Below are 12,557 nucleotides of genomic sequence, written 5' to 3'. Positions count from 1 at the left end.
ATCATGCATCTTTAGTTCACAAATTCATAAAGTAGAAAATATGTATGGTTCTTTTCAGATTAAAAGAGAACTTGATACACACTTTTCTATATTTTTATTCCTGGACTCTTTAAAAAAAAAAAAAAAAAAAAAACAACCAAAAAAAAAAAACTTTGCATGATTCAGTCTAAAAATAATCCTTATTTATGTAACAATGAACTTTGGAGTAGCCCCTCAGTTCAACCATCACCTGAATCCAGACTTGGGCCTTTAGACATCTTTCTTCTGACGGACTGCATCATACAAGACGGAGGTCAGGTGGGTTGGTTTCTCTCTGCTCATAAAGAAGCTATAAGGAGAAAAAAAATGTCTTAAGCTGAGCATTTTGAAGTTGATGTGTATCCTATGCACACAAACTTTATTTAAAAAAGGAAACTTTAATGTGAGGATCAACCATTGAAAAAGTACATGACAAAATAAAAATCACAATGGACCCTCTTTAACTTCAATCATTGAGTTCGTGTAGAACAGGTGCTAATTCCAGGCCTCAAGGGCCGGTGTCCTGGGTCAACACACCTGAATCAAATGATTAGTTTATTACCAGGCCTCTGAGGAACTTCAAGACATGTTGAGGAGGTCATTTAGCCATTTAAATCAGCTGTGTTAGATCAAGGACACCAACCCTTGAGATGTGGTGTAGAATAATATATGTACAGAGTTTTACACCAGAAAGCCTTCAAATATTAAAATCCCCTCATTATATATCAATTTAAGACTGGGCTTGTCAGTTAAGTTGGAAGCATCTTGTGTCCAGGAGTTAAAATATTGAAATGAAAACATTGTGTTCTTTTTGTCTTTCCAAGCATTTTCCGCATCTTAAAACGACTCTTCAAAATGTGACATTTTTTTCTGAATTTACTTTTAAATTGTATTTGCAAACCTCTCTACTTTGATCTTGTCTCACATTGTCTCTGAAGTCTTCTGGTTTGTTGCAAACCTAAGACAAAAGCTTTCTGCTGGTAACCATTTCAAACAAGCCATACTTGTTTGTCCATTTTCTAATTATACCCATATGAACTTTAACATTTGGTATGCTAAGGCCTGTAGCTCTTGGGTTTTTTGCATTTTCTCTGACCCTTAACTGAATTTGCCAGGATATCCACTGCTTTTTTGTGAATAATCTTGTTTTTTGTAGAATACTTAAAATTGTTTGGAAATGAATAACCCTTCCTAGATCGATGTGCATCAACAGTTGCATCTCTAAGATCATTGCTGATGTCTTTCCTCTTTGGTGTTTTTGTCCTGAATGCTCCAGACCTGCAAACCGCTAAAGGTTTGTGCTTTTATAGAGTCTGTATTTGGATGAAGGAGTCACATTTTTTTCTTTAATTTGTCATTTGTTATGGGTCCAATTACAGATGACTACCCTATGAGTTCTGACAACAATAAACTTCCCTGTTTTCAGTTACCTTAGAGTCAGTTAAATGCAAATAGAGGGTGTTACAGATACCCGAGTAACACTTGCAATAGTCCTAATTTTACTAACATAAAAGGATAAACTTGTGATCTCATGTATCCATGAGTATCAGTGACTAATTGGGGAAGATTATCTCAGTGAATAAAGAAAACATCAAATGCACTTTATTACAGCCCACACAATGCTCCCTGTTGCATGTGATTGGATCGATATTCCTCAAAGAGGTCAAAGTCTTCCTTCGATCATCCCCTGCTGTTTGCCTTTGCTGCAAAGGTTCACAGCACAAGTGAATAAATCCTGCATCCAGAGAAATCTGTGAGGCTGTGAAGTCAAAATAGAGCTTGGAGGCAAACAGGGAGGCAGTAACAAAAGAAGGAGGAGGAAATCTTGAAAAGGAGAAAGGAGACATTTAAAAGATGAAGTGTGTTGTTCTGTTGCTGAGTCTGCTCTCGGTGGGACGCTCAGCTCCTGTGAGCAGCTGTGACACTCTGATAAACCCAATAACTGTCAACACGGATGAGGTAAGTTGCTTTGGAGCAAACTCGTCCTGATATTGGCTCTTGGAGGGAGAAAATTTAGAAAAAAAAACAATCCATTGTCAGAATTACAATACAATTAAAGACTTCATATTGAAATTTAGGGGTAGTGAAGTCCTGGGATTGCATCCAGCACCTGGCTAGTTGGTCTGTGTGGAGTTTGCATGTTCTCAACGTGTTTACATGGGTGCTCTCGAAGTACTCCGGCTTCCTCCCACAGTCCAAAGACATGCATGCTACATTAAGTGCTGATTGTAAATTGGCTGTAGGTGTACATGTGGGTATAAACGGTTGTCTCTCTATATTAGCCCTGCAACAAACTGGTCACCTTTCCAGGGTTTACCCCACCTTTTGTGATGTGACTGCTGCGATGTTATTCACAATAGAACACAGAAAACACATAAAATGTTTAAAGTGAATAAATGTCCTATTTAAAGAAACATATTAGCTCATTTCAAATTTTCTGGCAGAAACACATCTCAAAAAAGTTGGGACGAGCTCCTGTTTACCACTCTGCAGCATCCCCCGTTCATTTAACAACAGTTTGTAGACATCAAAATGTTTCCAACAGGTGAAAGCTCTGGACTGCAGGCAGACCTTTATTCTGAAATAGTTCCACAGTTCCATCTTTGTGTCTCTCAAACTCTACCTAAGATGCTCTTTTTATACCCAATCAATTTAAACAAGTTTTTTGATGTTTTGTTCTGAATAAAATATAGGGTTTTGTATTTTAAACATACTTAATTCAACTTGTGCCTGTGTGCTCCAGATATTGGGAAAATGGATATATGTTGGGGGAAGCTCTGACCTCCCGGGAAGCCGTTCCCTGGCCTTCCTGCTGACCAGCGTCTGGTTGAATGTTACTACAACTGCCAACAGTAACGTCCTCAATATCCTGCAGACTCAGAGAATGTAAATGCTCCCTTAAGCAATTTTAACACAATAGCTGAAGTCATTTATACATATTTATTTTCTATGTTTATTTTGATATCTCTGAAGCTCTGATGCTTTTATTTTCTTCCTCACAGAAATGGTGACTGTTCGAGCATGACGTATAATGTGGTCTTTGAAAACAGCACAATGTTAATCAGTGAGTAAAGAATGGCCACAGAGGTTTTACATGCAGAGGAAACCTGCAATCACGTAGTTTCTTGTGATTTCCAATCTCACGAAACTGTTTGTTTTTTTGTTTGTTTTATACAGAGGAGCCTTTTTACCTAAAGGAGGTCTACCTGCCAACTGGCTGCTCTGACTGTCTGCTTGCTTATGAAGAAGTCATCTCTGGGAAAGATACTTTTACCAGCCTTCTTCTATTCAGTAAGAAACACACATCCCACTATACCATGTGTGAATCCAGAACTCTTTTTTCTTCTTACTATTGTTTTTTGAAGCATGAAAATCTGTAGAAAAACTTTTAGTTACCCCCCTTTTTGCTCTTTATTTCCAGGCAGGAAAACGAGTGTCTCTCCTGACGTTGTGGAGACGTTAAAGAAACAAGCAGAATGTCTCCGGATGTCATCACCCATTATGATGGACCCAAACAACGGTGAGAGTTTCAGCACATTTCTCAACATACTGTGTCACTATTATGTCATAAAAGCTGTTTGTTTGTTTTTTATTTGTATTCTTTGCATACACAGAAATCTGCCCTGACAACCTCCCGCCCTCAGAGGGGCTCAGTGCCCTCAACAGCTTATTAGAAAACAAGATGGCACATCGAGTTGCGAGAGTCCTGGATGTTCTTTTTGATGTGTTTGTGAACTGGTAGTTTAGTACTTTTAATCTCTGCTAAATGTCCCTTTAAATCGGAGAGATTGGCCAGTTTTTTTGTTTTTACTTTAATTCACATTATTTCACATCTGTAAAACATATTTAGGCAAACTTATACGTGTTAGAACACAAAGCAGAAAACAAACTATGTCAAAACAACCATTAAAGGTGAGGAAATTATGAAATTTTGTCAAAGTCTGTGTTTTAATAGTGCATTATTTTTTTGGTTTTCCCTTTCTTTCCCTGTTCACATGTTATTTTGATTTTATTTATTTATTTTTGCTTGTTTTTATTTTTGGTCTCTCTTTTAGTTGCTGACAGTTCATCATATGAAACCTAAGGTTTGCTATGATGAACAAAACCTTGTGTGTCACTTGACACTTGGATTAAAAACGATCTGTAGGAAGTCTGTAACATCGATGTACCTCTTAGTAAATTCAGAATACAATATTGCAGTCCACAGTAAGTGGTTTTAAAATCAAAGTCTTTAATTAGAAAGTGAGACAATTTTTCTGCCTGACATGTATTAATGAGTATATATGGAGAAATGTATTAATTTCTAGTGACCATTTTTACTCCGTGCCAGCAAAATACCAAAGATCATCTCACTCTATATGGGTCATCCAGTCTGAAATAACGTAGACATCCCCTTGCTAAGAGAAGTTAAGGACATGATTTTTGTGAATTAGTATTAGCAAGTTGCTCTAAAACCCCCTCGGACAACCTTTGGTCAATCCAGAATGCTGTAGCAATTTGCTTTCTGTTAAATTCAGAATCAAATTTAAAATCCGCCTTCTCATATCTTTAAGACCTCACAGTTCCTTGTGAGAGCACTTCACTTTCAGACTGCAGGCTTACTTGTGGTTCCCAGAGTTCCTAGAATGCAAACCCTCCATTATGCTGCAGTAGGCAGTGGTTCTTCTTGGATCTGGATCTTTCTCCTTGCCTTTGACCTGTCACACTCTGCTGTTTGCTTTTTTCCCCTCACACCTAACTGTTCGCAGCACATGACTATTACCTGATGAACATGTTTCTGCTGGAAGTAAGGGTCTTTACCTTTCAATATAAAGTGCCTTTAGTTAATTGTTGCTGTGAATTGGCACTATATTAAAAAAACTAAATTACCAGGAAAAGCATTTTAGTTCAATTCAATAGAAATAGTGTAAGGGAGGTGGCTAGTGTCATTATGGATTGCTGGCACAATACTTCAGCATTTTTTCATTACTTAGGTTAATGCAGTTTTTCTGTCATCTTCCTTTCCTCAGATTACGACACGAAAACAGACGAATATGTCACCTAAACTGGGCTGAGCCTCATAACTAGAGAACACACTTCAAAGTCTGAACCCATCAGCAGATGAGCCATGATGGAGTTTATTCATGTTGCTGTCGCTGTTCTCAGCCTTCTCCCTCTTGGGTGCTCAGCTCCTGTGACAAGCTGTGAGAATCTAATCCAGCCTCATGAAATCCACGGAAATCAAGTCAGACTGTCTCTTACATCACTTCTTTAAAAAAAAAAATCAATATGAAATGTTTGTTATCTTATATACCTAATACCATCTGTTTCAGCTGCTGGGCAAATGGATAATACTTGCAGAGAGCACAAGCATACCTAGATCCAAAATGCTGGTACAGATGCTTAGGGAAAATACCTGGGTAAACATTACCGCTGCCAATGAAGCCAATACATTTAACACTTTCCAAATTCAAAAAAGGTAATGAACAGGATCATGTTTCGCCTGAACTGACACTGTTTTCAAATAATATTAATGTAAAAATCTCTTTAATTTTATCTTCTAAAAGGATGGGCATGTGCTTAACATTGAAAACCAACATAACTTTGGTTAACAACACTCTCACTCTGGGTGAGTATTACTGAGGGAACAAACATTTGGATGATCGTATTTAGACTTTGTGCCGAGCGTTGCCACAACACTTTCAGTATATATCGATTGGTGTGTATTTGCACATGTCCACAGTGCACACTTACCGAATTTCTGCTGTCCTGCTGAATACTGGCTGCCCTGACTGCCTTGTTATCTACCCAAATAACACCATCGGAAGAACCACAGTCAGAGCTCTTCAGCTCCTGAGTAAGAACAATGACACAGCTAAATACTGTAATGTCGAAGTACTCAGTAATTTTTCTTATGGTCCAACTTCATGCATTTAATTTATGACAGCTGAAAGAGATGCTGGTGACTAATTTCCAAATTACAACAACATTAACAACATTAAAACAATGATTAACAGTCGTTTCCACTTTTCCAGGCCATTAAATAAATACTTGAAGGTTCCAAATACTGCCGTCAGGATGAGGACAACCAAATAACAGTAAAAGGCAAAATTTTAAACTCACTGAGAAAAGAAAAAAAAATGTATCAAGATGTACATTGCTGTGAGAAAGTTGGGTTGGAATTGCTTTTTCCCCACAGGACCTGTGCCTGCCTTTTTCTCTTAACAAAGTAAAACCATAATTTAAAAATGGCATTTTGTATTTGCATTTTGTAATTATGTTTCTTTGATTAATATTCAGATGCGGTCGATGATCTGAAACGTTTAAATGTGACAAATATGCAAAAAACTAAGAAATCAGAAAGAAGCCAAATATTTTTTCACTGTACATAATTGTACTAAAATACCTTACAAAATATTGCTGATTACAAATGGATGCAGTAACGTTTGAAAATTGTCCCCGATATAATTTTATTCTTGATAACTTAAATACTTCTGTGCCATCGTAGTGCCCTCACATGAGCCCCCAGTGCTAACACTTTTTCTGTCTCTCAGGTAGGAGAGTTAGGTTGACTGCTGCTGAGCTGAAGGAGTTTACAAAGCAGGCAGAGTGTCTGAACCTACAACCACCTGCTATCATGGACTTGGAAAAGGGTATCAACTATGGAACTCCAAAGTGTTCAAAATTAAATAAATAAATAGGTCATGATGAAATAAATAACTATGTGAATAAATAAGACACATATGTAATGTGAGAATGATATTGTGAAATAATGGAACACATTTTGAAAAAAATGCTCATTATTGTGAAATATATTACGTTCTGCTATATAAATTTACTTATTATTGTGAAATATTATTTCATGGTCATTATTTTTCCCAATAACAGAGATTATTGCTGAGGCATTTTATTTATTTCCAGCCGTTTTTATTCCAAAATGTCCTTTTTTCAAAGTCAGTCTTTATTTCAAAATCCAGTTTTTCCCAATGGTCTATTTGTTTCATAATGCGACTTTTCAGCAGAATGACTTTGTCTGTCAATCAAGAGAGATAGGGCGGAGCCAGTTGTGTGATTGGTTGCTCCTTTACTCAGACATAAGTAATAGCACATGAAGTGTCGATTTAGGTTTAATGGTGCAATGCGTCTCCTTACGGCAGTATGCAGCTCAAAATAAAGTTAAGGCACCGACAAATGCAAAACACTGGGCGCGAATAACGTTACAGGTGTATCAATTCTTGTGAAGGACATGGCTGCAGGAGACAAGTCCATTTCTGAGTTACTCAGAGAACTTGCTAACCCTGGTCCAAGTTCTCATCACAACCGCACAGTGTTGACGTTAGCAAATGCTAACGCTATCACAGCTAGCTCCACTCCACGAAGCGCTGTTCAGGGTAAGTAACGACAGGGCTGGACTGGGACAAAAAATCGGCCCGGGAATTTTGACTATAGACTGGCCCGCCATTATAGGAAAAATCATAAAGCCTTTGAATGAAAACAAATGCTGTTGTGACAGTGATGTACACAGTTTTGATGGTATATATTTATCAATCAATCAATCAATCAATCAATCATTTGTTTTAAGATCCAGATAATTATTTTTTAAAAGCCAGACATTTTAAATGAGAATAAGAAAGAAAAGTACTTCTTTGTGCCCCCCTTTCCCTGTTAATACCCTACCGGCCCCCTGGCAACACTTTGCTAGACCCGCCCCTGCACAGTTACCAGCTGTCTGCTACTTAGAAAAGCATCCTGGTGTTATTTGTCTCTCATAAACAGTTCATAACTTCCCTTTAACTCATTCATGTCACCTAAAAGGTAAACTTGTTTCTCCATCACCTGTTCAGCTCTGATGATTCAGTAAGGACACCTCCTGGTTTCATCTTCATGTTTCCCTCTCACCAGATAACCAAACCGATATCATGACCAGCAGTGCTCCATAAGTGTCTCTTCCAGATGTTTCCTTGTCTAAATGTATGTAGAAATGAGCATTCAAACACACCAGTTGGTTTTGTTGTTTGTCCATACGGCTTCCGGCTATCTTCAAAGCTTTGGGCCTGATCAGCAGCCCCCTTTTTTATGGCCTCCATCAACCCCCAAATCTTCTCACTTCAAGCATTCTTCCTGTTTGGGGAACAAAGCCACCTGGCAGATCATCTGCATTTACAACTCCTCCTTTCATCTCTGCAGAAAATCTTTTTTGAGAAGGAAATTGGATCCAGTTATTTTGTTTTACGGCTGTTATGCTCTTCTCCCTCCTGTTGAGTCATGGCTGGCCCATGGCTCAAAATTTCAGCCAGCTTGAAGAAGTATTCATGATGCGAATGAAACACAGGAAAGACCCTCTTCAGAGTGCCAAAGTACGCATGTCACAGTGACGCAACATTAAGTGGTCATTCATCCTTCGGAAACTCCTGTCAGTCATTCCCAGTCTCCTGGTGTCTGTGCTGTTCACAGAACCACAATTCCATCGCTGAAATCCCTCTGTGCGCTGTCGATTGGAGCTTAGCATGCACCCTTCATCTTTCAGTTTCCTGTTCCAACGCTGCTGAAGATTTAGGGCAGAGCAAGTCTTACACCCTACTTGTCTTCCTCAACGTCAACGTCCAATGTCTTTCTTTTGGATTTCACTGTTGTCCACAATCCAGTCTTGATCAAGTGGCACAGCCCTCTGTGGGTTGTCAGCTGTGCTGGAGGTGATCTCTGCTCCTCACTGGTCCTCTTGAAACCTCTCTCCTGGCCTCAGCTTCCATCTTGTGGACGATCTCCTCAGTCACTTCACCTCACGACACTTGCAATTTCAAACATGACAGCTCTCCAGAAAACCCTCTTTTGCCACATGGTCCTTTCCATATGTCAACTCAACTCAATGAGACATGCACGAGAAAGTTGCACATTCTCTTTTAAAAATTCCCCAGGGCTTGTCCCTTAGAGTAGCTCTACTCCAAACCTGTAACCCTGCGTTAAAGAAAAAACATTAGCCAGCGGTTAAATGTTAAGCTTGTTTAACTCCCAGCTCCACCTGGAGCCTGTATCCTAGAAGACAAATCCTGTAAGTTGAAACAAACTTCACATTTGCAAACAACTGTATCATAAGAGTAATAAAGTATTCAGCACCATAGAGACAAGTGTCAATGCAGTTTTCTCCAAATCATTAAACCACTACTATCACCGTAATTCGCCTCAAATCATGGATCATCCCACGTGTTCATTCCACATTGTAATCAGTGACTTTCCTTAAGTTTGTCACTCCACTTAATTTATGTCTATGAGCTCAATAGTGGTCAAATAATGAGCCCAACTTTAAACCATTCTGTAATCACTGCATCTCTTGCTTTTCTTCTGTCACTTGTCTGTCTGTGCTGAATCCTTTACAAGCACTCTTAGAAAGAAAACAAATGTTAGCAGTAGCATCTTGGAGGTCAGGCCTAGGTCAACAGACTCCAGAGGTGCTGTAAAAGGTCATAAAGTTAACACTCTGCTGTAAAAGAAGCAATACTGGTTTTAACACAATATGTGTCTCACACTGTATGCTCATTTTCCCACTGTAATATTCACCATTTTCCCAATAACACAGCGTAATAGCCTAATCAACATATAGCCTGTAAACACAGTTTCCTGCACGCATAAACCCAGCAACCCAGAAAAATTACAGCTAAAAGGTTAAATTTGCAGGGCCCACACACTCATGTGTAAAGTCTCTCCCTCTGGCCTCTGTCATCCTCCTGTTCCTGCAACAAAAGACATACATCCATACATCCATCCACCCCTTTGTCCAAACTAAGGTGGAGGTGCAACCTTACATGTTGATGTCAAGTCAGTCAACTTTTGTCAACGTTTACCAGTCGAGTCGCGGGCCACGTAATGACTGAAAACAGTGGTGAGATCTTTAACCAGGTCTTCCCATTAACACCTGGCCTGTCCAGATGTTCAGTCAATGAGCTCGTCAATAGCTTCAATGCTAAAATGTTAAATGTTATGAACACTATTGCTCCCATTAAGGTTCTCTGGAAGGAAGAAGTCTCCATGGAGAAACTCCACACTGATGAAAAAAGAAAAAAGAGAGTGTTGGAAAGCTGAGCGCAGATGGAGAAAAACAAACCTCCAGGTTCATTATGACGTCAATAAAGAGAAACTTCACAATTATAATTTACAACTGAGGAGGTCCTACTTCTCTGACATCATCACCAAAAACAGTCATAATGCTCGGGTCTTATTTGCTACAGTTGACAGGCTAACAAACCCTCCTGTGCCAGTCGCAGCTGAACTTCATTCGACCATGGCCTGCAATGACTTTACCAAATTCTTCACAGACAAAATCCAAAAGATTAGACAAGCAATTGGTACATCAACAGCAGATTCAGGATATGTACCGTGTCCACTGAAAAACTGTTTAAACACCATGAAACAGTTTCACCCTATTAACAGCAAGGACCTGGAGGACATCTTAGGTCAACTGAACTCCTCCTCTTGCTGTTTAGATGTCCTGCCAACAAGTTTTTTCAAAAAGGTCTCAAAAACTTTTGAGTCAGACCTGTTACAGATCGTCACCTATTCTTTAATGTCAGGTGTGTTTCCAGAACCACTAAAAACTGCTGTAATTAAACCTATACTGAAAAAGGACAATCTTGACAAGACACAAATGAACAACTACAGGGCGATCTCAAATCTCCCATTTTTAAGTAAGATCATTGAAAAAGCAGTTTCTCAACAGCTCAATTACTTCTTAACACAGAACAACTGTTATTATGCCTTCCAGTCAGGTTTTAGACAGAACCACAGCACTGAAACTGCTCTGACCAAAGTGTTTAATGACATATGTCTGAACACAGACAGTGGAAAAATGTCAGTCTTAGTTTTACTGGATCTCAGTGCAGCATTTGATACAGTTGACCAAAACATATTACTCAAACTTCTAGAAAACTGGGCAGGTCTCTCAGGAACTGTACTAAACTGGTTCAAAACATACTTAGAAAACAGGAAATACTTTGTATCAATAGGTAACTTCACATCTGAGCAGACAAGTATCACATGTGGAGTTCCCCAAGGTTCCATCTTGGGACCTCTTCTGTTTAACATTTACATGCTCCCACTGGCACAGATTATAAAGAACAACAAAATAAACTATCATAGCTATGCAGATGACACACAAGTATATATCACAATGTCACCAGGAGACCGAGGCCCTGTACAGGCTCTTGGTAAATGCATTGAGAAAATTAATGACTGGTTGTCCCACAATTTTCTCCAGCTAAACAAAAACAAAACTGAAGTTATTTGAAGCCAAAGAAAAACGATTACAGGTCACCAGAGAACTTCAATCTAAACACCTAAAAACCACCAACCAGGCGAGAAATTTGGGTGTAGTGATGGACGCAGACCTAAACTTAGAAAAACACATTAAGACAATAACAAAGTCAGCTTACTATCACCTCAAGAATATTTCAAGGATAAAAGATCTGATGTCTCAACAGGACCTGGAAAAACTAGTCCATGCATTCATCTTTAGTAGGCTTGATTACTGTAACAGCATCTTTACAGGTCTACCTAAAAAATCAATCAGACAACTACAGCTCATTCAGAACTCTGCTGCTCGAGGCCCACCTTTTTAAACGGTAACTGTAATGGAATACAGTGACTCATATTTTGTATTTTAAATACGCAATGGCGGTACATGTATTCCGTTACTCCCCAACACTGGTCAACAAGCTATCAGTCTCACTCATTCAAGACCCCTCATCACCCCTCTCCTTCTTTGGCTCTCGGAGGAGGCGGACGCACTTTTTCTCCTCTCCCTTATCTTCCCTGCTTATGTCCTTGTCTAGTCTCGTGGTTTTTTTTGTATTTTCCCTGGAACACTCTCTCACAGTCTGTTCTCTAAAACCTAAAAGAGGAATTATGGATTGGATCAACTGGTCCTTAAATGCAATTGACACCCCTTTCTCAACGAGAAGTTTGGGCTTGGGTGAGCCTGAGTGCTGAAGATATCTACCTATTCGGAACCATGGTAACAGGGTTCTGGCGGATCGGAGCTGGCTTGGCCCTGACTTATCGAAGAATTAAGAAAGCGGAACCGGCTGTTCAAACCCCCACAAGGCTGCCCGCTGGGATTGAAACGATGGGAGAGGCGTGAGTTTCTCAAAATGGGCTCATTGAGTCAGCACGGATAAGATCTTGGAGAGGCTACGGCTGCTGTGAATACTCAGAATAAGATCTCTGACTGCAGACTGGATACATCTCGGAAGGGCTAGCCCAGAATAACATCTCTGGGCGCAAAATTGGATGACATCTCGGGGAGGCACACTGCCGTGAGTTCTCAGAAATTGGCTCCTTGAGCACAAGAAATGACAACATCACAGAACGCAAGTATGGCGAAGCTCGCGGCTCTCCAACGGGAGATTGAGAGACCAGTGTTGGACTGTAGAACTGCTTTGAAATTCATATGAGCTGTTCGCACTAAAGTAAAAAATACCATCACTTATGCGGATACCCCTTTGGCGCCAGCTGCAAGGCCGGAGCTGAACAACAACACCCTGATAATGACTGTGTTTAGTCTGTTCCTT

At 39.5% G+C, this 12,557-nt stretch overlaps 2 protein-coding genes across 2 annotated transcripts; both read left to right on the top strand.

Annotated features, from left to right (window-relative positions):
• Positions 1–1,719: 1,719 nt before the first annotated feature.
• LOC146385460 (uncharacterized) lies at positions 1,720–3,761 on the top strand. Its single transcript, XM_084931161.1, has 6 exons — positions 1,720–1,977; positions 2,762–2,904; positions 3,021–3,082; positions 3,196–3,309; positions 3,440–3,538; positions 3,633–3,761. The coding sequence occupies exons 1-6, from the start codon at positions 1,873–1,875 to the stop codon at positions 3,758–3,760; spliced, it is 651 nt and encodes a 216-aa protein (XP_084787287.1). The 5' UTR covers positions 1,720–1,872; the 3' UTR covers position 3,761.
• A 1,350-nt stretch (positions 3,762–5,111) lies between these two features.
• LOC146385459 (uncharacterized) lies at positions 5,112–6,840 on the top strand. The gene is made up of 5 exons (XM_084931162.1): positions 5,112–5,242; positions 5,331–5,476; positions 5,565–5,626; positions 5,741–5,854; positions 6,552–6,840. Exons 1-5 carry the CDS (start codon positions 5,126–5,128, stop codon positions 6,692–6,694), a joined length of 582 nt encoding a protein of 193 aa, XP_084787288.1. The 5' UTR covers positions 5,112–5,125; the 3' UTR covers positions 6,695–6,840.
• Positions 6,841–12,557: the final 5,717 nt, after the last annotated feature.

The sequence above is a fragment of the Perissodus microlepis genome, chromosome 6 (assembly GCF_051167445.1).
Source record: "Perissodus microlepis isolate ML-2025 ecotype Zambia chromosome 6, ASM5116744v1, whole genome shotgun sequence".
Lineage (NCBI taxonomy): Eukaryota > Metazoa > Chordata > Actinopteri > Cichliformes > Cichlidae > Perissodus > Perissodus microlepis.
Note: the sequence above shows the minus strand (reverse complement) of the source record. Positions and strands in the feature narration are given on the sequence as shown.